The 24,435-nt window shown below is 46.2% G+C and overlaps 6 protein-coding genes across 8 annotated transcripts; 2 read left to right on the top strand and 4 right to left on the bottom strand.

Annotated features, from left to right (window-relative positions):
* Positions 1–1,559: 1,559 nt before the first annotated feature.
* LOC101063717 (transmembrane protein 51-like) lies at positions 1,560–5,811 on the top strand. The gene is made up of 3 exons (XM_003963255.3): positions 1,560–1,794; positions 2,852–3,264; positions 3,736–5,811. Exons 2-3 carry the CDS (start codon positions 2,891–2,893, stop codon positions 4,115–4,117), a joined length of 756 nt encoding a protein of 251 aa, XP_003963304.1. The 5' UTR covers positions 1,560–1,794; positions 2,852–2,890; the 3' UTR covers positions 4,118–5,811.
* On the bottom strand, positions 5,642–7,201 carry LOC115249099 (putative E3 ubiquitin-protein ligase makorin-4). Its single transcript, XM_029833413.1, has 6 exons — positions 7,128–7,201; positions 6,945–7,052; positions 6,770–6,854; positions 6,606–6,648; positions 5,854–5,940; positions 5,642–5,658 (listed from the first exon to the last, which is right to left on the bottom strand). Exons 1-6 carry the CDS (start codon positions 7,154–7,156, stop codon positions 5,642–5,644), a joined length of 369 nt encoding a protein of 122 aa, XP_029689273.1. The 5' UTR covers positions 7,157–7,201.
* Positions 7,202–10,304: 3,103 nt separating this feature from the next.
* LOC105416259 (putative uncharacterized protein DDB_G0292636) lies at positions 10,305–14,281 on the bottom strand. The gene is made up of 3 exons (XM_011602424.2): positions 14,223–14,281; positions 11,427–11,677; positions 10,305–10,817 (listed from the first exon to the last, which is right to left on the bottom strand). Exons 1-3 carry the CDS (start codon positions 14,264–14,266, stop codon positions 10,369–10,371), a joined length of 744 nt encoding a protein of 247 aa, XP_011600726.2. The 5' UTR covers positions 14,267–14,281; the 3' UTR covers positions 10,305–10,368.
* A 103-nt stretch (positions 14,282–14,384) lies between these two features.
* On the bottom strand, positions 14,385–16,103 carry LOC101063941 (chymotrypsin-like elastase family member 2A). Its single transcript, XM_003963256.3, has 8 exons — positions 15,905–16,103; positions 15,681–15,769; positions 15,508–15,605; positions 15,300–15,422; positions 15,088–15,224; positions 14,842–14,987; positions 14,617–14,769; positions 14,385–14,519 (listed from the first exon to the last, which is right to left on the bottom strand). Exons 1-8 carry the CDS (start codon positions 15,975–15,977, stop codon positions 14,502–14,504), a joined length of 837 nt encoding a protein of 278 aa, XP_003963305.3. The 5' UTR covers positions 15,978–16,103; the 3' UTR covers positions 14,385–14,501.
* Positions 16,104–16,202: 99 nt separating this feature from the next.
* LOC101074028 (chymotrypsin-C-like) lies at positions 16,203–18,087 on the bottom strand. 3 transcript variants are annotated; one of them, XM_029834491.1, is made up of 8 exons: positions 18,040–18,087; positions 17,547–17,690; positions 17,302–17,399; positions 17,080–17,202; positions 16,872–17,008; positions 16,650–16,795; positions 16,405–16,557; positions 16,203–16,298 (listed from the first exon to the last, which is right to left on the bottom strand). In XM_029834491.1, exons 1-8 carry the CDS (start codon positions 18,070–18,072, stop codon positions 16,281–16,283), a joined length of 852 nt encoding a protein of 283 aa, XP_029690351.1. In that variant the 5' UTR covers positions 18,073–18,087; the 3' UTR covers positions 16,203–16,280. The 3 variants fall into 3 exon arrangements, with proteins under 3 accessions (XP_029690351.1, XP_029690352.1, XP_011600686.2); XM_029834492.1 differs by lacking the exon at positions 18,040–18,087 and adding an exon at positions 17,917–17,946; XM_011602384.2 differs by lacking the exon at positions 18,040–18,087 and adding an exon at positions 17,713–17,786 and having other exon boundaries at positions 17,547–17,635.
* Positions 18,088–18,305: 218 nt separating this feature from the next.
* On the top strand, positions 18,306–19,883 carry LOC101074248 (chymotrypsin-like elastase family member 2A). Its single transcript, XM_011602385.2, has 8 exons — positions 18,306–18,380; positions 18,472–18,560; positions 18,640–18,737; positions 18,826–18,945; positions 19,029–19,165; positions 19,244–19,389; positions 19,477–19,629; positions 19,809–19,883. Exons 1-8 carry the CDS (start codon positions 18,341–18,343, stop codon positions 19,824–19,826), a joined length of 801 nt encoding a protein of 266 aa, XP_011600687.1. The 5' UTR covers positions 18,306–18,340; the 3' UTR covers positions 19,827–19,883.
* The last annotated feature ends 4,552 nt before the right edge of the window (positions 19,884–24,435 follow it).

Genomic DNA, 24,435 nt, shown 5'->3' with positions numbered 1-24,435 from the left:
TGTGTGTGTGTGTGTGCGTGCGTGTGTGTGAGCGCGATGAAACAGGAAACAGAACAAAAGCCTCAGAGGAAGACTCATCATCAGCAACACTGTTTGTGCAGGCTGCAACAATTTTTATTGTGGAAAGTTCAAACGTGCTTTTTTCGCCTCTGTTCCAAAAGAAAAATCAAGCGTCCGAGTCTCTCCCGGGGTCCTAGGGGCTCGAATAAATATGGCCGTCCAGCCAGCTGGCTTCACGTCAACTGTTCTGACAGCGGTGAGAGACTCGGACTGCCGACAATAAAATTCTTGTCTGTTGGTAACGATGCAGCAGGAGGGTGTGGCGCATGTATGATAAAGGCTTTCACCTGATGACTTTATTATGTGACGCTGATCTAGAGTAGGTTACACAAGTACTCTGCCCAGGTATAATAAAAGCTGTTTGCGAGTTACTGTTCAACTGGTCACCTTTTGGCACTGTAATATACATACACACACACACACACACACACACACACACACACACACACACACACACACACACATATATATATATATTATATACTATATATATATAGAGAGAGAGACAGAGCGAGAGATAGAGATTACAGTTCCAAAAGTTGAATTGTAAGTTGTCAACAGCTTTTACACAAACACACACACACACACACACATATATAGAGAGAGAGAGCGAGCGAGAGAGAGAGAGAGAGCTATGCTTATTATAACAATAATATAATAGTAGAGCAAAAGTGCTGCTGTTTTCATGTGATTAGCCTTTTTTCAAGCTGTCAATAAAGAGCCTGACACAATGTATCCTGCATGGTCACTGTTCCACTTTTGTTGGACTTCCTGTTTCAGTTCTTGCAAAGCCGTGGGCAGACGCCAATAATCTGAGACTATCTAACCCAAGGCAATCTAACCTCAAAAATATTAACTTTACTATGCCACAAGTTGGCTAGTATAGCACCAACTTTCCATGATTAGGCCCTTTTAGTGTCTGAGCCTCATCTAGAACCAAACATTATTTTAGATAGATAATTTTGTCGTTTAGGAGCCTACAGTTTCTTTCATTTCATTTTCAATTTAATTACTGGTAATATTGAACTGGGCCTTAAATTAATGATGTGATCATTGGTTTTGATGTACTTGGGAAACAGCATGTCTGACAATTAATGATTTTGTTACCAGATGGTAGTGCAAATGACTAGTCTTAATACATGCTTTTTTGCTGTTGTTGTTTTAAAGTTCTGCAGGAACTACTTCACCTGACTGTTCTATTGCAAAGGACCAGCTGCTACAAGCATTCTAACAACTCAGCAACTGTTTTGAGGATCAAAATTGTGCACAAAGTACTCATCATTGGTAAATTTAACACTGGTCAAAATATGGGCATGTGAATATGTCATTTTATTTTGGACAACGTAAATAAATGAGCCACAATAAAGTCACGTCGTTTATCACCTGCCATTAATTGCAATATAAGGCAAACTAGTAAATTTGGAAACGTATTTGCTTCTAAAAAGTTAGACTATTGTCAGAGAGCGCTGTCGGGGGTGAAGGGGTTAATGCGTCCCGCCTGTCCCGCCCTCTCTCCGGCTGAATCTGCCCGCCCGGGTCCATCCGCGCCTCGGGGAAGCTCCACTTTCTCGGAGCATTTGTCACCGAAATACGCCGCATTTAAGTCTGACCGAAGAGGTCGAACATTAACTCCGCCATTTCTTGTTGTGAAACAATGCGAAGGAAAGTTTGACGCGTCTGTGCGGTTATTAAGTGTCCATCCATGTGGAATCTGGAGCCCCTGGTCTGTCCTCGGTAAGTTGGTTCGGCAACGTTACTTTAGAGCAGGAGTCGCCTTTCCGAGTCTTTTAGCCCCTAACATCTGTGTTTAAAGCGTACGCGTTGGGCGAGCTGTGCTCGGTTTTAGGAAACAGCTGCTTTGTCGAGCTATTTCTGACCACGGCGCGACTTTTCACACGCGCCCCCGCCTCCGTGGACGTGTGTTCGGGCTAACTTGCACCGGGGGGGGGGGGGGGGGATGCGCTCGAAGCCCCTCCGCCAGCCACGGTCTTCTGTTTTAATCGCCGATAGCAGCTATGCTAACGTGTGCCGTTGCCATGGAAGTCAAGTCTCGTGCCAGGCATTCTTTCCCCTGGCTGTCCTGGGGTTGTAGGTCGGTCTGTCTGTCGGTCTGTCCGCCTGCTGCCCCTCGTCCCCCAGCAGGTCCCAGCGTGTTTGTGGGGCGACACGCTTCGGGGGTGACGCAACCCAGGAAAAATGTGGTAGAAACAGATTAAAAGGATCTACTAAGGGTGATTTACGGGATGGTTCCTAGTCCCCCGGGGCCCCTCCTCTCATGTTCTCCAGGCCTTCCTTGTGATCAATGGCATGTTTCCCAGTAAAGGCTGGGAAGGAACACTAGTATCTGGTCACACTTGGTGCATTTCAGAGAAACGTTTTACTGCATGGGCGCCACTGTTGGGTAAAGGTTAATCCCAGAAGTGGGCCCTCGGTGCCGGTGAGGGGGTCAGAAAGGTGGAGAGGAGAGGAATGCTGAGGGGTGTGTGTATGAATCTGTGTTCTGTGTGTGTGTTTGCCTTATTAAAGGCTTTGTTTTGCAGTTGTCAGAGCTGCGCTTATCTGCATCTACATCGACACTGGACGGTGACTTGCAGTAACTTCGCTGTAAATTTTTTACCACGCAACACACCTGTTCTCAGAAACCTTTCCTTCCTGTAAAAATGGGTTTGGACTTCCATGAAGACCAAACCTTTGATCGCAGGGTTGTACTTTCCCTCGCAGCAGAGGCGACACTGCTGAGACCGGGCGCCGTTGCGTTCAATTTTACATCTGTTTTATTCATCCCTTACAGGTTGTGACGTCTGTGGAGTTTGTGTGACAGACCGACGGGATGCATTCGGATGAGAACGGCCCAGAGAGTGGGAACGCCGGCGATAATAACAACACCAGCAGTGAGAGCAGCGGGAATTCGGGTTCCCAGTATGCGCTGTGCGCCCTCGGCGTGGGGCTGGTGGCCCTCGGGATCGTCATGATCGTGTGGAGCGTGGTGCCCGCGGAAACGTCCGGCAACAGCAGCGTCGCGGGCGACACCAGCAACAGGAAGAACAAAGCCTCGTCGGTGGCGTTTGTGCTGGTGGGCTCCGGCGTGGCCATGCTGCTGCTGTCCCTGTGCGTGGGGATGAGGAACAAACAGCGGGAGCAGCTGCAACTTCAGGAGGCCCAGAACCGCAGAGAGGCGTCTCGGGCACAGCAGGTCAGGGAAAGGTGAGTCCGGAGCAGCAGTTCATTTGAGATGGCTGGTTTTTTTGTTTGTTTTTAATTGTTTGTCCTTCCAAGGGTGGTTTTTAGGCATGGAAATGTAATTCAAGTCGCTAATTTGTGGGCCGCATCGCCGAGATTTCAATAATGCATTTGGTAAATGTTTGATGAGCCAGATGATCGGAGCGTTTTACCGTCGTCCCCGGCGATTCTACTTATTACAACACTTATTATACTTACAACACTAATAAGTGCTTCAGCTGCAATTTACCCCCCGGCTGGTGCTTCCTGTTCCTGAGCAAAACAAACTGTCTTCTGTGACCTCACACAACCAGGACTGTGTATTGTCGCTTCATGCTAACTCCAGTTGTTCTAGCATAAAGGGGCATGATGGTTGACCTTTGACCTTTCCCCAATAGCTCAGTCCAGGAAGTGGCTGTGAGCCCAATAACACCCGATTGTTTCCGTCCTCTGCAGTGCTGAGGAACAGGCCCAGCGTTACGCGGTGCCCTCCTATGAAGAGGCAGTGGGCAGCGGCCAGTATCCCGCCCCTCAGAGCGCTCTGCGCCCCAGCGTCTCACAGCTGCCCTCCTACGATGACCTGGTCCGGGTCGACGGAGTGCAGTTTGAGTCCGAGGACACGGAGGAAGCCGCCACCAGGCCTCCTGCCGCCGCCGCTGCTACGCCAAACCGCAGACCTGGGAAAAATAGCCGCAAGCTCCTCCCCATCAAGATCCGCAGGATTAAGTCGGAAAAGGCGCACGTGAAAAATGCTGAGTCGTCCCAGCCTGCAGCGGGACTCAGTATAGAGCCACTCACCCCGCCGCCGCAGTATGAGGATAAAGTGCCTCCAATTTAACGGAAAGTTGCGTCAAAAGTGCTGAAACTCCTGCAGGTTCTCCTCAACGGGCCAGGCACATTTTAGGTGGGGAGCTACCCAAATCTGAACATCTGCTCCCGTGACACACACTAAATCCAGCTGCTGCTCCGGATGGCCGCCATCGCTCCAGCAGAACAGCTCTTCCTTTCTTCTCACTTTGTTTGGTTTCTAATTTGGGAGCTCGCTAACATGGCTGCTGGACCTCGCCGATCTGGGACGTTGGGGGAACTTTGCTTTCAAGGATTCGGCAGTTTCCTCCGGTCACAACTGGCGTTGGCATCCACACGGAATGCTGGCACGGACGCTTTGGATCGCTCCTGTCTCAGGCTGTGACTCAGCATTCTGTGCGTGGCTGGAGCGTCCACAGAAACCTTCCCTGAATCGACATTGTACTTGTTGATTCAGTAAGAGTGGTTTCTTTTTTTACTTCCACAGCATTGTCCTTCTCTTTTTAGACAACGTAACCAAAGAATATCACGTATTCCCGATGTTCTCATCTCCGCTGCCTGCTAGGAAATGTAATTGCGCAACACTAACGAGAAAGAACGGACTTGTCTTTTTTAAGCTTCCATATCAGTGTTTTTTCTCAGTTTTAGTATTGTTTGTATTACATTCTTATTGTTTGTATGTCAGTTAGCTGCGTGGTCACATTTGAATGGGGGTGTTGATATTTCTGGCCAACCAGAGTCAAGAGTAATCCACTTAAACCCAGCAGGGCTTCATTTTGATGTTAAAATGCTACATCAGCCGTCAGATCCGTTATAACAGTGATAAAGAGAGTGAAAGACTCCCAGCAGGCTGGTAGATTACATCTTGGATTGTAACTTCAGCAGATTCTAATCGAGTCCTTCCTCTTTATCTCTGCTTACTTCAGTGTCTCTAAGCACTTTAGATCCGACTGCTGTTTTCCCAGCCTTCTGTAAATGACTGCGGTCTGACGCTCCAGAGCACGAGAGAGGAAACACTTCAATGGTTTCAAGCGTTTTCCCCGTAGCCATGGCGAACACTGCGGCGCCGCTGTCAGCTCCTCTCTGGGCCTGGTTTTGTTCTGGGACGAGATTATCAACAGAGAGAGCCTTTGAGTGTGCAGCTGCAACCGTTGCACACTGGCTTACTCATCACCCTCCCTCCAACCACAGCCTGACCAGCAGCCCCCCCGACGGACACCGGGGTTCTGACCGGTCAGCCACAAGCACCCAGACGCACTCAATTAGATATAAACTGCTGAAGTATTTGCTGATGTCACGCAACGGGGGAAAAATCTCAGTGGTTTTGCTGGGTCGAAGGAGACGATGCAGACGTTTCCAGACAGCGGATTTCGGTATGTCGCAGGAATCTACGAGGCTAAAGTCTGTCTACATTCCTCTGGATTTGTAGCTGAGACTGGCTGCAGTGTCTTTGATTTGTCATCACGATCGCTGTTGCGTTACCTCATTTGTCAAAAGGACCACAGAACTTGATTTTTATTACGTCAGGTTTTACATGGATAGAAAAAAGACGGAATTAGGAGTCTTGAATCTCTGAAAGACGGAGTTTGTGTTTCACACATCGCTGTCATACTCGTGTCTGAATTTATTTTATATCTACTGTGAAAATATGCTTTTCTATAAAACTTCTTTCAGAAGACGGAAAACAAAATGTAATTTTATATGAAATAAAATGATAAATGACCACCTTGCACGTTTGTTACCGTTTCCCAAGTGTAGTACACCCACCTGGCCACGTGGTGGCGCGCTTGGTCGCGGCTGGATCGCAGCCAGTCACGAAGAAGCCGGAAGTCTCATCCGTCGTGTCGCACTGAGCTGTGGTCATGGAGCAAAGATGGTGGAGGTTTAAGAATCAGGGCTCAATAATCGCTTGTTCATCCCGATTCAGCTGAAATCGGAGCACCAAACGGTCATGAGGCAGATGTTTGGTCGACCACAACCCTGTTTAGATAAAAGATTTACAGCACGGGGGGTTAATGTTTATTGTAAACTTCCTGTTTAAATATATGACTAAAATACTGAATCACTTGAAACAAGAATAAACACAATCAAGATTCGGGGGCTAATTTTTTTTTATTTTCATGATGAATCTAAAGATTTTTTGCTTCGGATTCATCTTAATTCTAAAAAGATAACTATTATACACATGTAGCATAAATTCATTTGTTAACAAGACATGATACAAATAAGGTGCTTAAATTAAATCACGTGAAATATGAAGTTATTTTCCAAATTTCCTTTTTTTTTCTCAACATGCAATATTTCTATTCATTGTCATTTTGTCATTGGCAAAATACATTTCAAAAAATTCTAAAACAATTTACACAAAATATATCACTGTAAGAATAATGATGTTACAAAAATCTCATCATAAATTCTCTGAGGGCGTCAGGCCTGTTGTGTGCTGCAGCTAAAAACCGACCGAGGTTCTCTTCACCCATTCTTACAACAGAGGTAAAAAAAAACCTCTGCGTCCTCACCATCTGAATCATCTTCTTCTGCTCCTTCTTCCTCTTCTTGATGCTGTTGAGAAAGAAACTCAAATGTCAGGTATTAGAATAAACACACCAGCAGCAGCAGCAGCAGCAGCAGCATCATCATCTAATGGTGCTGAGCCCTTAAACACAACATGGACTCCACTGACCTCGGGTCTCCGGGCTGTCAAATATCGACAATCCTCTTCAAAAGGACAGAAGCCAGATTGATCAAAAAAGCTGCAGAAATCTTCCCTGCATGGAAAAGAAGGAAAGCATCTGTGTTAACATGGAGTCCAACTCTAGTGAATACAGCTGCTCAGGAAACTGAAGCTCACAACAAACCTGCATCTCTGCTTGGTGCTGATGATCAGCTGTTCCTTCTCTTCTCCCTCCATCATGGATTCACTCGGAACATAAAAATCTGATCGGACTCTGCACACTGGACAACCCCTGAGAGGTCAACAAAAGATGGTTCGTGATCAGTTCTTTTCATAGTTTCATAGGTTAGATGTTGGTGAAACGTACTTTACAACATCTGGACGGTATCTGTCCATCCGTCTCCAGGTCACGATGCAGGGTTCACAGAATGCATGGACACAATTTGGAAGAATCCCAAAAGTTTTATGTTTTGGGAGCTTCCTCTCATAAATGTTTTCCATGCATATGGAACAGGTTTCGTCTGGATTGTCCTGACCAGAAGCTGCAGCATCTCTGGATACTCCTGACACTCTGGCACCAAACTCCTGGGGAGAGAAATGTAGCGTTCAGTTTTGATAGCTGTTGTTAAAGAATAAGATAAGGTCACACTGCAAGAGAACAAGACTCAAAGTCTTTTGTTGTTCACCTGATGAACTTCTGGGTTCGCTATCTGAGTAGAAGCATCACAAGTGTCAGGTGTCAGGTCAGCTTTACGGACCAGAACATGGCCGTACCTAGTGAAAACAAAAAGAATAAGCAGATAAATTTATATATAATTGTAGGTTCAGGTGTAAACATTCAGGGACAATCATGCAGCAATGGCAGGAAGTAAAATATCTCTAAAAACAAGAGGGAAAATGTATTCATAAATAAAACAGACAATAGAAAAAAAAGACTCAATAACAGGTTAGACAAGGCATGAAGTGCTGCTATGCAGCACCAATTCTGAACATTTTCTATATGCTTCATATCATGCTCATGAACCTTAGTTTAGGTTTATTTCAGCCCAATTTGTTTATTTATTTATAGGTGAGGAGCCTTTGAGCCATTTAAGGTCGGTGGCCTTAATAATAGAGTTACTAACAGTACTATTATGACCGCCGATGGCTTTCCAAGACATGGCCGCAGGTGTGGAGTTCAAATCAGAGATGTGCATTAAATCCTAATACCTGCTTAAAGGATCCACAACAGACACCAGAGGCAAAAAAGTGGAGATGGGGGGGATGGAGACAGGGCGCTGTCCAATAATAGTGACTGAAAGAGCAAAAACAGCCATTATTTCACTGGATTTGATAGCTTTTGCACTTTGTTGATCCAGTTGATGTAGTGCTGACCCCAGTGAAGACAGAGGGCTTCTTGCAGTAGTTGCAGCCCATGCTGGAGCCAAAACTCATCCCACCATGCACATGTCAGGAGCCATCGGGGAAACTATGCTGCAGCTAGTAAAAGTTAGTTGGAAAACAACTCAGCCTTGAAGATCAGTGACCACAAATATCATCAAAATACAACTTGTCCTTATTTAGATGATAGATATACACCATGGTCTCGCGGATACAATCCAGCTAACACGCTTTGTATACCAGTGACCCAACAATGTCAAAAGACATTTACACCACATTTGGCAGACGGGTGATAAAATCTCAGATATTGGGACTGGGAAATTTAGAGAGTGGATGATGTTCATTTCATAAGAAACTGAGTTCATTATAATTGCTTGAGATGTAATTTGTTTTTTAGTCCCAATATTACTATTTTGCTGTTTCTCTGCATGAAGAAAGTGATTCTGTGCTTTTATTTTGAAAATACTGGAGGCGGGGCCTGGATGAGAGGAATGAGCAGGAGCTCCAGGTGAGTACTCCGCCACGTGTTATGTTGGAGAGTTAAATAAAGTTGTTGGGGGTAAATTGCGGCATTGTCTGCCATCACCACAGTGACGAGCACGGGCACAGAGTGTTGCTGGGGAAACACATCCTCTGAAAACTGTCCTCGCCTGTCAACGCCTCTGACACCGTCACAGCCGCCTGCCTCCCGGATCAGGGTCTCATCCTCCCCCATGGAGCCCCCTGCTATGTCACCGGTTGGGGTCGACTCTCCAGTGAGTGACCACAGCTCATATATTATCCGGTACTCAGGGCCAGCCCAAGAAAATGCTGACACCCACAGTCTTCACACAAGTCAGCTCATACATCGGCTGGATTAACTCGGCGAGGAACCTTTTCACCCGTAGATTTGATGTGATGACATTAACAGAAAAAAAGGACTTTAACAAAGCAAAGTTAATGTCACATTCTTTTTTTATATGAAAGGATTGACATACAAGCAGCTCTGTTTTTAATATGCTTTATTTATGCAACTGAGAGTACTTGAACATCACTGTCGTTTTTCCAATTTGTTTCTTTAAAAAACAACCCTTTACTTCCGGTAAGGAAAGAATTTAAAGGGAAGTTTTCTTTTAAATGACATTATAAAATAAAGGTAATTTACAAATAGGTAGAGTGAAAACGTCAATTTAACGGTTTGGTCTTGGATAATGATGTAATTGCTCATTCTATCCACTAGATGGGGGTGTTTATCTTTCTACTGGGCGTGGTCAGCAGTGGCGACAGTAATTAACTTTAGTATCAGTTACAGCTTATGCCTTTTCAATTTAACATGTTTGTTTCAATTTAAAACTGTAAATTGAAATATTTGATTTTAAACGAGCAATTTTATTTTCAAATAGGCTGTTTGTTGAAGCTATTATTACCATCACATCCCAACAGACAATAGTGCTGGTTTATTCCCAGAAACTCTGAATTCCATAAGAATTCTGCAGCTTTGAGGATGAATCTGGTCTCTTTCCTTCAAAGAGGAGTGTTGCTACTTAACAGCAGGAAGACCTGAGGTCAGTGGGGTCCATGTTGTGTTTAAGACCTCATCACCATTAGCTGATGACGATGATGAAGATGGTGTGTTTATTCTGTTACCTGATACCTCGTTTCTTTCTCCGTCCAGGTCATAGTTTTATTCAGTTCTGAACTGAAGAAGCCTTCTGGGGAGAAGGCCAAACATCTTTAAGAAAGTCCAGTTGACGCAGTGATCTAACTGGATACTTATAACCAATCTTAGAAATGTTTTCAAGTTTTCTAGCTGCGTAACTACGCCACTCTTCTATGAAATTGTACGAGATTGCGGTCAAGTGTTTTTAGTGTTTCTAGCACATTTCATTTTTTTTAAATGCTGTGCTGTAAAAAAAATTATCTGATTAGCTTAAAAATATTGTTACAAACGCGTCAGAGAAATGTGTTCGATGGAAAACGGGCAGATGGCAGCACAAGTCCTCTGTAATCGATGCAACGGGAGAATTAGAGTGACGATGACATCATCGATCGGATCAGTCAGTTTAGACGTCACGGCCGATCGTACAAGTTGTCTAAAAAGAGACATCGGCCGACCGGATGTAGCCGATCAGTCCAGCAGAGCCTGATGCTGCTGCATCTCCTGGGAATGAGCAGAATCACCACGAGAGTTTCAAAGTCATGGATTTAATCCCAAATACTAACCATGGCGTTCCTTATGCCAGTAATCCTTACATCCCTTCTTTTTTGCTGTCCTCGTCCTTCATGTCTTCCGTGTCATTCCCTTCTTTGTCGTCCTTGTCTTTCTTGTTGTCCTTGTCATTCTCGCCTTTCTTTTTGTCTTTCTCATCATCTTCCTCATCGTCCTTGTCCTTCACGTTTCCCTTGTCCTTGTCAGCCCCTTTCTTGTCATCCTTGTCTTCTTCCTTGACGTCATCTTTCTGGTCTTCCTTGTCATCCTTGTCTTCTTCCTTGACGTCATCTTTCATGTCATCCTTGTCCTCCTTGCCTTTCATATCTTCCTTGTTGTCTTTGTTATCCTCGTCCTTCTTGTCTTTCTTCTCATCCTCGTCTTTCTTGTTGTCCTCATCCTTGTCTTTCATGTCCTTCTTGTGGTCCTCATCTTTCCTGTCGTCCTTTTCTTCCTTGTCCTGATCTCGCTTCTGTACTTCTGCACACCCTGGACAGAAGACATGTACAGTCCATTTATGCACTACACTGATGCAGTGTTCAGAGTGGAATATGTACAACAAACAATGTCCACACATTTAGCTGGTGCGACCAGCCAAAAGAGATAAAAATAAAATTAATATCATCAGATATTAGTGGAACTATAGTCAATGTGTCCCCTGGGATTATCGAATAGTACCTTTGCTTGAAATGCTCGTCCTCAGACAAAACACAAGCAATGTGCAACAGGAAGGGAAAATAACCTGGAATCACAACAAATCTCCCAGACGCACAGTGGGCAGAGGCCAAACACAAATCTTTTGTGTTGGTCAGGTATGTTTGAATAATAGTACACAAACTGGTTTGGGTTCAAATCTTTGATGTAAAAGCTACTTTTAATAACGGACCAGGTCAAAAGTTACAGTTGGTACTTTAACTGGAACATCTCTGACTGAATTGTAAATCAAATCAAATCAAGAGTTGAATCAGGACCTTGTAATATTGAATGAATCTGGATCGTCTGAATCGATATCCAGTCCTAAAATGAGATCTTGGGGTCGAATTTCGAGAGATGTTTTGTTCCGAGGTCTCAAAGTATGGAACACAAGCATCAACTCACGTTCAAGGCCGGACTCATCATCATCTTCTCGCTTGACCTCTGTCAGCTTTGGCTCCCCTGTCGTCCCTGTGGCGCCACCTGTACCAGTCCCCTCTTGATTCCCGGTGCCCTGCAAATGGTTGAAGTACTGTACTGCAAAATCCACCAGGTCCGGTGGCCTTTGTCGAAGAACCTCCACAATGAAGCCCTGCAGCAGCTCTGTCAATCCTGGCGGTATCTCAATAGTCATGGTTGTACCTGTCTGAGCGTATCTAGAGTAAAAAAGAAAATGGGTGGAATTTTAATATAAAGCTGCACTGAGAAGCTTGTAGCTGTGCTGCAGGGGCCCAGGGGCCGATTTATCAAAGGCTGAGCCAGGGAACACTCAGTTCCAGCAGCGACGCAAAACATATATGAGCCAAATATTTGCTAAGGGGAGCCGATACCGGACAACATTGGTTAAATGTTAGCAACAATAATGACATTTCCTGACATCGTTGCACACCGAAGTGTTAACTTGGGTGGGTGGCCGGCTGGAGCTGGCTAGCAAAGTAGCTAATCGGCTAATCAATCAATCAATCAATCAATCAATCAATCAATCAATCTTTATTTATATAGCGTCTTATACAATCAAAATTGTTTCAAGGCGCTTTCCAGAATCCCAGGGCCTGACCCCAGACAAGCAACAGTGGCAAGGAAAAACTCCCCTTTAACAGGAAGAAACCTTGAGCAGGACCAGGCTCATGTAGGGGGACCCTCCTGCTGATGGCCGGCTGGGTAAAGAGAGAGGAGAAGGGGGAGGACAGGTAGAGGATAGGATAGGTAGGAGAGGAGAGGGGTAGAGGAGAGGAGAAGTAGAGTGGAAGGGAGGTAGAGGAGAGGAGAAGGAGGAGGAGGGGAAAGAGGAGAGGAAAGAAGAGGAGAGGGAGAGGAAAAGGAGAAGGAGGGGGAGAGGAGAGGAGAGGAGAGGAGAGGGAGAGGAGAGGAGAGGAGAGGAGAGGGAGAGGGAGAGGAGAGGCACAGAGCACAATGACCATGGTCACATGACCACGCAATGACTGGGTTGTCATGCACGACAACCCAGTCATTGCGTCGTTTATGTCACAAATACACAACTAATCCACGCAAGTTAACTTGTCATACTTGGGTTAAGATGCACATAGCGCACCTTACATGTGATTCTATCTTCACACCAAACAAAACCAACTAAGGAGAATCACCCCTTTGGCATTATTCAAGCATGGATGCAAATTGTGTTAAAACAGAGGGGCAAAAAAAGGTTCAAGTTGGATCAACAGAAGAGCTGAGAAGATACAAATCACATCCACAATATAGAGAGAAAAACCTACAATGCACTTTCCTTTACTATAAAATAGAGCAATTTACAATTTGTGAGCACCAAAAGCTCGAATATAAAAGGTCCCCATCCTTCCTATCTGTCAGAGTACGTCCACATTGAGTGCCCATATAGCCTTAATTTAAATTACTTAAACATACTGTATAATGGTTTTAGATAACGCACAGCTCCAGCTGCAGTAGTAGGATTTAGTATGACATTAACTCAGTAACGTATCTTGTTGGAATTGCTGACTAAAATTTAACCTTTAATTTTGTAGTGTTCTTCTTGTATGTTCTGATTTTATTGTGCACGTTCTCGTGGCCTCGGGTGTCAGAAAGGTAAATTAATTTCAAATTAAATTAAAATGAAAGCAGCATATAAGACCATTGCTATACAACACAACCTGGTTAAAGCACAGTATTTAACATATGGTTCTTTCAACCAAAACGCCTTTGGTCCTTCATCAAAGACCATCAAGTATTCTTTGATCCCCAGGCTTCAAACCTGTTTCAACCTAATTTGTGTCAAGCTAGATGTGGTAGGGGAAGTACAGGCCGGGTCAAGCAGTGACCCAGAACTTCACAATGAGCATCAACCACGACTTCCCACCCAGCACCCACAACGTGCGTGATGTTAACGTTTGCAGACAAAACAAAATGGTCGAATCCTTTCACAATATTTATTTTCAACATAAACCCGCAGGCGAATTTACCACATCCTTATTTGACTGAACAGACTAACAATCGGTTTGACACTGTTTATTCTGTTCTACACACATAAAATACACGTGTAAAAACCAGCGGTGTGAACCTGTAGTTGGATCTGAATCCACGGTGATTGAGGCCAAGGAAGCAGACAACAGATTTACATCAGGCCCTGATGGTGTCTGTCCTCAGATCCTGCTGGATCCCTTCCTGACCACGACTGTTTGGTCTGTTTAAGCACGTGAGAACATCTTTCCAGCCATTCTTTTCTGCCTCCAAGAGGCCCATTTCTGTCCCTGAGAGTTTCCCCTTTGAAAGATGTGAGGCAGATTCCTTTTATTTCACCAGGTTGCTTTTACCGTCACTGTTTTATCAGGTTGTGCCCCTCACTTGACAGTTTTATAGACTTCTTAGAGAATCATTTCCTGCTGAAGTAACGGATCACACCTTTATTTTTAAATAAGTGAAGCAGCTCCACTTGATGTTTTTCCCATTTACCATCTGTCTATAGGTGTAGTGGCAGTGGGAGCTTTGGCCATAGGGTGAAATTCTCTTTTATAGGCAGTGAGCCTCTAAATACCTGGTATTATTCCCTCTCGTTAATGGGAGATGTTGATTATTGTTTATGACCACTATATTTTCATGGTTTGAACGTCAGTTATTAGCCATATTTGGCTAAATTGTGTTTACAGAACCCTGTTTTTGGCGTCTCGCTCCCATAGTGTCGCCGGCTCACACACACACTGTTGACCTCTCGTTCACATCCACACTCACATTGCAGGTTGATTTTGAGTCTCCAGGTCACCAATCACCCACATGCACGTCTTTGGAGGGAGAACTGAGACGGACGCAGGGTGAACATGCACACTCAACACAGAAAACTGTGTGGGCAAATCATTGCTTAAGAAGGTAAAAACCAAGGAATACTTCTTATTCAGTAAATGGATACTTTAATTTGAGCACACTGTGGTCTTCTGTGCACAAAGAAGCTGCATTTATTATAAATTTAATGTAACAATGCTTGTAAATGCAGATCAAGGCAGCCCAGTTTCCTTAGTGAGTGGTCATAATCTAAAGCGTAGAAGACAATTTTATATCATCAGATGTTTCAGTTCTTTTCTTCTGTTATTGTCATCACATCAAATCTCCACATGAAAAGCTTCCTCACCCAGTTAATCCAGCTGATGTATGAGCTGACTTGCGTGAAGACTGTGGGCTTCTTTGGGACGTTGCAGCCCTGACCAGAACCAAAACTCACCACACCGTGGACTTCCCAGGAGCCATCAGCCGCTTGGTAGTTCAGAGGTCCACCAGAGTCTCCCTGCAACCATCAGAACCAACATCATCCGCTAATGTCACAGCGTTTTCTCAGACTGGCCCTGAGTAATCTCACATTGCACCCTGCGGCGATGCCATCGCCACCGGCGCAGACCATCTTGTCTGTCGCCAGGACGCTCCACCAGTCATCCTGTGAGCAGGTGTCATGGTCGACCACTGGAAGGAGAACCTGCTGCAGAACATCTGCCTGCGGTCCATCAGCTGTGGATGGCAACACTGATAAGAATCTCTGAGTTCATGTTTCTCTCTGCACGTTGGTCAAATGTCACTAAATATGTAAATATGAGCTGTGGTCACTCACTGGAGAGTCGACCCCAACCGGTGACATAGCAGGGGGCTCCATGGGGGAGGATGAGACCCTGATCCGGGAGGCAGGCGGCTGTGACGGTGTCAGAGGCATTGACAGGCGAGGACAGTTTGATCAGGGCGATGTCGTTGCTGTGGCACAGAGGAAACACAGACCTGGTGTCACCTCTGAGATAACACGAAGTTAGCATTAGCTGCTGCTGTCACCGGCTCAGCAGGATGTTGTAGTCCTCATGAGCGATGATCAGGGCAGTGCTCCGGGACTGGGAGGCCTCCTCGCTGGCCCCCAGGATGTGTTTCCCCAGCAACACTCTGTGCCCGTGCTCGTCACTGTGGTGATGGCAGACAACGGCACATTACCGTGAGCATATGGTGCACGTATACACCAACTCATCCTCATTAAAGACGGTCGTACTCGATGCAGTGGGCTGCAGTGAGGACCCACTCAGAGGAGATCAGAGTGCCTCCGCAGACGTGGCTCCAGCGCCCGCTGCTGTCCGACTGCAGCGACACCTGAGCAAAGCGCAATTCTGGGTTCCGTGGTTGAAGCAGCGAGCAGGATAATGCAGATTAGACGAGAGAGTTTACCTGCCAGGGCCAGCTGTGAGGCCTGGCATCCTCCCCTGCCACCACCCTGCTCAGCACTGGAGGGATACTGGGAATACCGCATCCGTGTGCTGGGATAAAACAGCTATCTCAATGAAAACTGCCAACTCAACTAACTGAACCCTTTTTTTATCAAAGCAAAAAAAAAAGTTTATTGTGAGTTATTCCACAGCTGAACATGCAAAGATAAAGTAGGAAACTCTTACCGCTAGCGAACAGAAAATAGAGAACTAGCATGCTTCTCACTGCCATGTGGTGTGAGCACATCTTTAGGCTCATACTCTATTTATACTTGTTAGCTACTTCACAGTGAAGTAGTGCAAACCACAGCTGACACATGCAGAAAAGCAAACTGGTGGTGGGGACTGAGGACACCTGGGGACTGGGACATGTGACACATGTCACAGGTGGTTGGCAAGGAGACTTTCCCATCATTGCTGTTTGTGTTTTAGTTTCTCTTGTTTTTGAGAATAAACCTTGAAAAGACAAATGTGGAACGCAAACTGATGTAAATATGCTTTTATTTCTTCTGATACTTCAAACAACTGCAACGGCGTCTTCGATTCCCTAAACTCGTCCATCTCAGTAGGTCACCATTTTCTGTGGAAATGGATCAATGTTAGCGAAATGCCAATTGTTTTTCCTTTTTTCTAAATTGATTTTCCAATCATGACTGCAGGGCAGGTGACAGGAGGAGCGTGCTTACAGAGTTGATCCAGTTCATGTAGGAGCTGACTTGGGTGAAGACGGTGGGCTTTTTGGCGTAGTTGCAGCTGAGGCCGGAGCCGAAGCTGACGATGCCGTGGACCTCCCAGGTTCCAGCACTGTTCTGGCAGTTCAGGGGGCCACCAGAGTCCCCCTGTTTCAACGAGACAAACAGATCTTAGAAACCTCACACTGATTTGGTTTCTTCTCGCTAGATTACTGACATTAAGTCAACTTTAGACTCACGTTGCAACCAGCCACCACCCCATCTCCGCCTGCGCAGACCATTTTGGTGGTCACCTGCGAACCCCACCAGTCGTACCTGGAGCAGGTGGCGTGGTCGACCACGGGCAGGAGAGCCTGCTGCAGAATGTCAGCAATGGGACCTCCAGCTGTGGGCAGGAGAGATGGAGATAAGCGGGAGGAAAAGGCACAAGTTGAATTTCATTTGTAAAAGACGGGACTCACTGTAGAGGCGACCCCAGCCGGTGACGTAGCAGGACTCGTTGTGTGGAAGGACGAAGTCGGCAGCGGGGAGACAAGCAGCCATGATGGTGTCAGAGAAGGTGACAGGAGACTCCAGCTTGATCAGGGCGATGTCGTTGCTGCCGAGGACACGGGAATCTCGCTGAATTTTGGACTCGGGGCTTTTCATTCAAGACTCTGGTTTATTTACCGAATGAAGAACGGGTTCCAGCTCTCGTGCACGATGATGTCAGCAGTGCCCATAAAGGCAGCACCGTCCTCTGTCTCTACCAGGTTGTGCTTGCCCATGGCCACTCTGTACTCCCTGCCAGAGCTGCTCGGTGAGAGAAGGAAAAGCTGTGATGTGACCTTCCATCCTTACCTGTGTTTGAGGATTCGGCGCATTCCTGCGACCATGGCTGTAGCTTCCTACCTGATGCAGTGAGCAGCAGTGAGGACCCACTGCTCAGAGATGAGAGTTCCTCCACAGGTGTGCCTCCACTCCCCATTTCTGTTGTACTGCAGGGAAATCTGACACAGACGCACAAACACTGTTCACCATTATTAGTTTCTTTGCCTTGCTAATGCAACAAAGTCCCACGTTTGCCATCGATTATTTTGAAGCGAACTCGTCTGACAGCTGCTGTCCCGACCTGAGGGGGAACCCTCTCCTTTTACCTGCCAGGGCCAGCTGTGAGGGTTGACGTCCTCTCCGTTAACCACCCGGGACACAGAAGGGGGGAAGGTGGGCTGGCCACACCCGTACGCTGTGGGAGACACAAACTGCCCCTGTGAGCCGGCCAACGCATCAAACCCTGTGAACTGGAGTGGAATAGATAATTACCACCAGCAACCAGGAGAGTGAGAACCACAAACTTCATCATGTCTGTACAGTTTTGCAGTAAAGCGAGACAGTTTTATACCTGTGCTGTTATGAAACAGACACAGGGGAGGGGTCCCGCATCGAAACTGACAGGAAGTCAATACAGGGTCAAGGTCAAAGAGTTTGGAGTGTTTTTAAATCTTGAATAGTTGAAGTGTGACCTACATAATGTGGGCGCATGAAGTCCGATTACCTTAAACCCCAATGCTCGTGTTCTGATTACAAGATCTTCAGAAATGTGATTTTAAAAAATTAAACACTTTTCTTGAAGTTGTGATTTCTACTCACAGCCCAAAACCAGCAAGTGCAGCAAACCTGCATCCAATCCTAGACCTTCAACCAGTACTAACTGCACTGACCAGTAATGAAAACACCTTATGTGGAGACCAGGCCGACCCACTGGACCACACCTGCCACGGTCGCACAGGGCGGGGGAGATTAGGCGTATTTTGAGGGTATCTGCGGACACTTATCTTCAAGGTTGGTTTGTTTTTCCTGGCTGCAGCACGATTGCAGGTGTGCGATGTGCTGTGATAAAGTGCTGTATAAAGGAAGGCGGGTCTCACTCTGCTTCTGCTGAAGACAGTTCATGATGAAGCTCCTGATCTTGGCTTTGTTCATCGCTGGCGGTAAGTTCTGAATTGTACATCTTCATAAACGTCCAAACGTCTCCATCGTCTCCATCATGTAATGAAATCAACGTCTTCCGGTGGTTCCTAGCCTACAGCTGTGGCGTGCCCACCTTCCCTCCCGTGGTCTCCAGGGTGGTCGGTGGAGAGGATGTCCGTCAGAACAGCTGGCCCTGGCAGGTGAGACTCATTCATGAAATACTTGTAAAGTTTCGGTCTACTCTCAGGAGTGGGAGAAACCTTTCTGCCTTCTTCTCAGGCGTCGCTGCAGTACAAGAGTGGCAGCAACTTCTACCACACCTGCGGCGGAACCCTGATCTCCAACCAGTGGGTCCTTACTGCTGCTCACTGCATCGGGTACGCCTTCGATGTGTCGGACATGTTGGAATTTAGCAGAGAATTGAACCTACAGCAGCTCTGACCCATGTTTTTCCTGCCCAAGCAGCAGTTACACCTACAGGGTCTACCTGGGAAAACACAATCTGGGGAGCAATGAGTCTGGTGCCATTGCCATCAGTCCCGCCAAGATCATCGTCCACGAGGCCTGGGACTCTTATAGAATCCGGTAGACCTCTGGCACCTTTACCCCCCGCTGTGCTACCCGCCGACCATTTCGCGCTCAAGAATGTCCTCCTTCTTGTCTCGTAGCAACGACATTGCATTGATCAAGCTGTCGACTCCCGTCCAGAGGAGTGACTCTATCATGCCCGCCTGTCTTCCCGCATCTGGGGAAATCCTGCCCCACAGTTCTCCCTGCTACGTGACCGGATGGGGCCGTCTCTGGAGTGAGCGCGCGAAACCAGAAAGAGTCGGTCGATGGGCATGTCCTGTTGGGACTAAATGAGTCCTCTTCTTTTCTCTAGCTGGGGGACCCATTGCTGACATCCTGCAGCAGGCCCGCCTCCCTGTTGTTAGCCACGAAACCTGCAGCAGATACGACTGGTGGGGCAGCCTGGTCACCAGCAGCATGGTCTGTGCCGGAGGAGACGGCCAGCTGGCCAGCTGCAACGTGAGTCGCTTTTCTTATGTACTTCACAAACGTACGTAGAGCTCGATTCGAGCGGCCTCGTGCACATTTCTCTCTCTTATTCTTCAGGGAGACTCTGGCGGTCCCCTGAACTGCCAGAACGCCGATGGCTCCTGGGACGTGCACGGCGTGGTGAGCTTTGGCTCCAGCATGGGCTGCAACTACTACAAGAAGCCCTCCGTCTTCACCAGGGTCAGCGCCTACATCAACTGGATCAACAATGTAAGTAAAAAAGACATCAAAAGCGCGGAAATATTGGCCACAATAATAAATTTAGCTGTTTTCGCTCATTCGGTCACTCAGAATATTGGACATGTTTTTGTGTCTTTGGTCTACATTTATAAACACATCTTCTGACTTTGTGGCTGTCACTCACACCATGTTTCCTCTTTGCTCTGCAGGTGATGGCCAGCAACTAAAATGTTAATTGTTGTGCCTTCTACATCGTTGAAATAAATATAGATTCTAGCAGAAAATCTGGAGTTTTCTTTGGATTTGAAACACCAACACTGCCTACATGTCGACACGTCAGAAACAGATCTGCTGATTCACCGTTCAACCCCACAGGCCTTGTTTCAGTCCTTTGTGGTTTGACTTTATGATGATTATTTTAATTGTTTACTTGTTTTACCTCCAGACATTCCATGGTTCATCAAGAGTGGTACAGAAAGTGTTTTGAGCCACATTTTCACCACATTTAATCCATTGTGAATGATAAATGAGAATGCACATATCAGGAATTGTCTTTGCCCACCCTGGCATCTGCACCAGATTATGTGCATCTAAATGACATAATACTCAGCACCGCCACGTGTACATTTATATTCTAGTTAAGATATTAAGTGGTAATTTTTGGCTTCTCAAGTAGCAGTTTTTAAAAAGACATACAAAGTCTATGGTGTTGGAAGGCTGCTGCGTGTTTCCAGATATTATCATCAATAAAAAATCTCAAATCTCGCCTATCATGCCCGCAAATCTGAGAGTGGCCACCGCATATTGCAGAAACCGCATTCACAAATAATGGTGCTCTGACCACATCCGGCCGCTAGGTGGAGGTATCGCACGAGCGGTTGATGGCACCACGAGAGAACAGCAAGAATAGCTATATGTCTGAATCTAAACTTTAAAGGGAAAACGGAGCTTTTTATGTCAGCGGAGATGATTCACTGATGTCTGAACACAGTTTTAATTAAGATCATATATAAACCCCTCCCTCCCGGGAAGAAAAACTGTCATTATACTCGCAATCAGCACTATTTTTTGCTGTTCCAGGTTCTTTAGTCACAACCCCAATTAGTGTCACCTGGAAAGGTTTCATTTATAACCACGATGCTCCACAGTCATTTTTAACCGCAGTGCCCCGATTTTACTTGCAGTGCTCATTTGCATGTTAATGATCATTAGCAAGACAGGAAGACGAGTGATTGCTGCAGCCTTATCTTTCATTTCTGCCCTATCAGTGCAGTGTTACATACTTGTGTTGCTCTCTGTTTTTGGAGCTTCTTATTTTTACCCGCATGAAGTTGTTTCAAAGCGTTTGCTTGTTTATCGTTATTGTGATTTCCGGCAGAAACTGTGTTTTATTTCAACAGGATGTCATAAATGTAGATCGTAGTAAGTGCACAGTTATGGATAATATGGAAATAGAAATGCAATTTTAAACTTTATTTTATTCTGCGGCATTGGAAGGAAGCCACTGCTCTGGCCATTAACAAGTAAAACATTAATTCTTTAGTTTAACTTCCTTTTAAAAAAACTTCTGAGATACTAAATCACCCAACATTAATGTTAAAGTATAATCTATGTGTCTATTCCTACAAAATAAAGCCAAAGGGGACGTCGCTCTCTCATTTGATTACGTTTGCTTTATTTTTCCGCTAGATGGCGACAAACCGCCATATTTTAGTCCAAAACCCCCCCCCCCAAAAAAACCCCAACAAAAAACAGACTGAATATGTTATGTATATAAGACTAAATGAGCTCTCAGTGGATTATAAAACTGATTAACAACATTGCATTTCTCCATCCCGCTGGAATTACACACACACACACACACACACACACACACATAAAATATATATATAGAAAGAGAGAGGAAGAGAGAGAGTGTTTTTTTGAATTCAGCCTTTCATAAAAATCTTCAGTCTCAAGCTTCACAAGTAATTTAAAGCTAAAATCCCTCATAAAACCCCGTGGATGATGAGCTATATCCACAGGGTTGCTAATTTTACCTGTACAGGCTTAACCATACAGATTCACCACTTGTTTAGTTTTAAATCCATTTTTAGATCTAACATCTTTTATATCATGTTTTTTTTCTCTCTTTTTCTTTGCTGCCACAGAAGAGTGTGAGCTGCAGACAACAGTAGGCGTGAGGTTTCCTGTCTGTGCCCTGAACCTGACAGACACTAATGTTGAACAAATGTAACCTTTACAGAGGCTCTGCTGTGTGATGGGATACTTTTGGCACTTCCCTTTGTAGAATCCCTGGACTCTGTAACTCGTCCTGACTTGGTTTTGGCTCTCATCCACGTGTTACCACGCTTCTGAATGCTGCACATGTTGCTGGCCTCGGGGTCTCCGCCAAATGTTTGGCGAGTGAGGCGGATGCTGAGACGAGTGCCCGGATTTTGCTGGAACATTGAAACGTGCGCACGCTTGAGCCCGCTGCACGTCTACAAAGGCTGCTGTAAGTCTCTGAAATGAAAGGGTCAGGGCTTTTCTGGCCGGCCTGGCATCGCTGCTGGGAAATGTAGTCAAAAGAAGCTGTTAAACAGTCCCTTTGCACCGGATCCATCAACACACACGAACGGCGTTTAGCGCCGCTTCGTCTCCGAACAGGCCGTTTTCACCGCGCCAAGTGACAACCGCGGTGACATCATGCCCGGCGTCCTCCAACACGCCCTTGCCCTCCGCTGTGCACTCTTGGGTGTGCTAACCACCTTCTGAGAGCAGGACCATGAGATCACAATCACGTCCTCGTGCTGTAAAAGACCACTGTGAATTAAAGAAAGCTGCAGTTAAGCTTGTGCTCTCACTTGCAAGCCTGACCAGTTGGGGGGGGGGGCTCAGGCAGAGCCGGTACTTCCATCACATGTGTAATCAGCCTTTGTTGCTGCTTGAGTACCATTATTAAATGCACATGTCCTGTTGCTCTTCATATCTGGGCCGATTTTTGCCTTGGCGCAGTGATCCGTGATGCGAGCGGAGGACGTGTGGACAGGCGGGCTTAAATACCGGCACAGCACTGAAAATATTTGAGTTTTGGTTGAGCAGTGGAAGAAGGGAGCCATTAAAGCCTCGGCGTTTAGAGGGAAAATATTACTTTTATCAACACCGGCTCGTCGGCCTCGCTGATGTCATCAGCACCTTGCGCGTGTGCGCTCCGACGCGCGCGCGCACCACGAGGCCGACTCTTCCCGTGTGGGCATCACGGGACAAAGTAGTCTTTATGCAGTGTGCTGAGCTCCGAGGCAGAAACATTGTTGAGCAGTAAAACAGTCTGTAACTGAAACCACATGTTCCAGAGTGGAGGACGGACAAACCCAGACAGCCTCTGCAGCTCCACTGCAGGAGTGGGTGCCCCTATCATCAAGGGGGCTCAGGGGGCTCCTTTTTGACTCCGATGCAACACTCTCGTTCAACATGGGGCGTTTTTATACGTATCAGGAAACTCAAAATCAGGAACAGATTGTCCCTGACAAGAATGCTGCAGGATGATGAAGATGGGTGTCGGGTGAGGAGAGCAGGGGCGGGAGAAAGAGGAACGCTTTAATTTGGCCTGACACATCATTCGCCGTCTCGCTTCGAGACGTCTTCATTTGATTAAATAAACCAATGCGCCCTGCTCCGCTCACGTGGCAGCGATGATGTCTTGAGCAGGGCTGCGGATCAAGAGGAATTGCTCACCTGGATTCTTGGCTCGGCGGAGGCCGGAGTCGGCGGAATTACCCGCTTTACGACACGCTGTGCCCGTTCTCCCGGGATGCTCTGCAAATCCAAAGTGTCTGGAAAAAGGATCAAGCGATACGGAAGGTTTAGCCTGGCAGCTCTGTCAGTCAGAGGGGTGCTTGTGGTGAACGGTTCTTCATACCAAAGGATTTGAATCATTGGTGATGAACATTTGGGGCCTTTGTCTGTAAAGTAATCACCTACCCACAGGTTATTAACATGTTGGGACGTAGAGTTGGAAAGGCGGCACTAAAAGGGCACCTAAACAGGCTTCGTTGGTCAGATATTAAAACGGTTTGATGTGAAGGTCGATCTTTTGCACGTCGCTGCTGTTTAGTTGAAGTTTGTGGGTTAATAATCTCCTCCTGGATGTCCACTTTGGCCATTAGCGAGTTGCTAGCGGTTCATTTTCCCATTGATTCCTCCCGCCCTTGTCGGTTCATTAGGGGCTGTCTTGAAATCCTATAGTGCTGCTGCCTCTCCAGGAGGTCAGCCCTAATTAAAGGGACAGTGTTCTACATTAGCCATGCATAGAGCCCAGCCTGTAACAGAATTTCGATCCGTCGAGCCCCGGGGTTAAAGCTGAACCCTTGACCCAAACCGGTACCCCTCTTTTCCCTCACACCGATGCAATGCTGGATTCCTGTCCACTTACACACGTCCTCCCTGAACTCTCCCCAATACAATCATCCTTATTGCAAATTAGGCAGCTCCTGAATAGGACCAGTTCTATTTAGACAATAAATCGAGATGTTAAGACACACCTGCATGTCCATATCACCATGATTTGTCTCTAATATGAGCTTCTCTATTGACTATAAGTGCTTCCTGGAGACCAAACAACCTTGAACTGTGCAGTTAGAAGGTCAGTGTAATTCATTAGTTTTGGATTTCTTTAACTGCTCCCACTAAGACCGGTAATTCTTCCTTGTGAAGTCCTGAAGCTGTGTGTCAGGGGCCATGTTTGTGTTGTTGTAGATCCTCTAAGAACCCATTGTTTGGAGACCTCACAGGTTCCACTTAATCTGTTTTAGCTGCGGATGTTCTGACCCAGGAGCTTTCTTCATGCTCGGTGTG

Source organism: Takifugu rubripes, chromosome 3 (genome assembly GCF_901000725.2).
Source record: "Takifugu rubripes chromosome 3, fTakRub1.2, whole genome shotgun sequence".
NCBI classification, from domain to species: Eukaryota; Metazoa; Chordata; class Actinopteri; order Tetraodontiformes; family Tetraodontidae; genus Takifugu; species Takifugu rubripes.
Note: the sequence above shows the minus strand (reverse complement) of the source record. Positions and strands in the feature narration are given on the sequence as shown.

What these genes read in the sequence shown, in the direction of transcription:
- LOC101074248 (XM_011602385.2), top strand. Translation starts at nt 18,341, where the DNA reads ATGATGAAGCTCCTGATCTTGGCTTTGTTCATCGCTGGCG. An exon ending in GGCTTTGTTCATCGCTGGCG is followed by an intron (nt 18,381 to 18,471) that starts GTAAGTTCTGAA and finishes GGTGGTTCCTAG; the next exon opens with CCTACAGCTGTGGCGTGCCC. An exon ending in ACTGCTGCTCACTGCATCGG is followed by an intron (nt 18,738 to 18,825) that starts GTACGCCTTCGA and finishes CTGCCCAAGCAG; the next exon opens with CAGTTACACCTACAGGGTCT.
- LOC101074028 (XM_029834491.1), bottom strand. Translation starts at nt 18,072, where the DNA reads ATGCAGGTTTGCTGCACTTGCTGGTTTTGGGCT. An exon ending in CTCACAGCTGGCCCTGGCAG is followed by an intron (nt 17,400 to 17,546) that starts GTAAAAGGAGAG and finishes CGTCTGTGTCAG; the next exon opens with ATTTCCCTGCAGTACAACAG. An exon ending in CGGCTGGGGTCGCCTCTACA is followed by an intron (nt 16,796 to 16,871) that starts GTGAGTCCCGTC and finishes TCCTGCCCACAG; the next exon opens with CTGGAGGTCCCATTGCTGAC.
- LOC101063941 (XM_003963256.3), bottom strand. Translation starts at nt 15,977, where the DNA reads ATGAGCCTAAAGATGTGCTCACACCACATGGCAGTGAGAAGCATGCTA. An exon ending in CTATTTTCTGTTCGCTAGCG is followed by an intron (nt 15,770 to 15,904) that starts GTAAGAGTTTCC and finishes GTTTTATCCCAG; the next exon opens with CACACGGATGCGGTATTCCC. An exon ending in ACTGCAGCCCACTGCATCGA is followed by an intron (nt 15,423 to 15,507) that starts GTACGACCGTCT and finishes CCATCACCACAG; the next exon opens with TGACGAGCACGGGCACAGAG.
- LOC105416259 (XM_011602424.2), bottom strand. Translation starts at nt 14,266, where the DNA reads ATGTGGGTGATTGGTGACCTGGAGACTCAAAATCAACCTGCAAT. An exon ending in ACTCAAAATCAACCTGCAAT is followed by an intron (nt 11,678 to 14,222) that starts GTGAGTGTGGAT and finishes TTTTTACTCTAG; the next exon opens with ATACGCTCAGACAGGTACAA. An exon ending in TGATGAGTCCGGCCTTGAAC is followed by an intron (nt 10,818 to 11,426) that starts GTGAGTTGATGC and finishes TCTTCTGTCCAG; the next exon opens with GGTGTGCAGAAGTACAGAAG.
- LOC101063717 (XM_003963255.3), top strand. Translation starts at nt 2,891, where the DNA reads ATGCATTCGGATGAGAACGGCCCAGAGAGTGGGAACGCCGGCGATAAT. An exon ending in GCACAGCAGGTCAGGGAAAG is followed by an intron (nt 3,265 to 3,735) that starts GTGAGTCCGGAG and finishes CGTCCTCTGCAG; the next exon opens with TGCTGAGGAACAGGCCCAGC.
- LOC115249099 (XM_029833413.1), bottom strand. Translation starts at nt 7,156, where the DNA reads ATGGACAGATACCGTCCAGATGTTGTAAA. An exon ending in TACCGTCCAGATGTTGTAAA is followed by an intron (nt 7,053 to 7,127) that starts GTACGTTTCACC and finishes TTGACCTCTCAG; the next exon opens with GGGTTGTCCAGTGTGCAGAG. An exon ending in AGCACCAAGCAGAGATGCAG is followed by an intron (nt 6,855 to 6,944) that starts GTTTGTTGTGAG and finishes TTTTCCATGCAG; the next exon opens with GGAAGATTTCTGCAGCTTTT.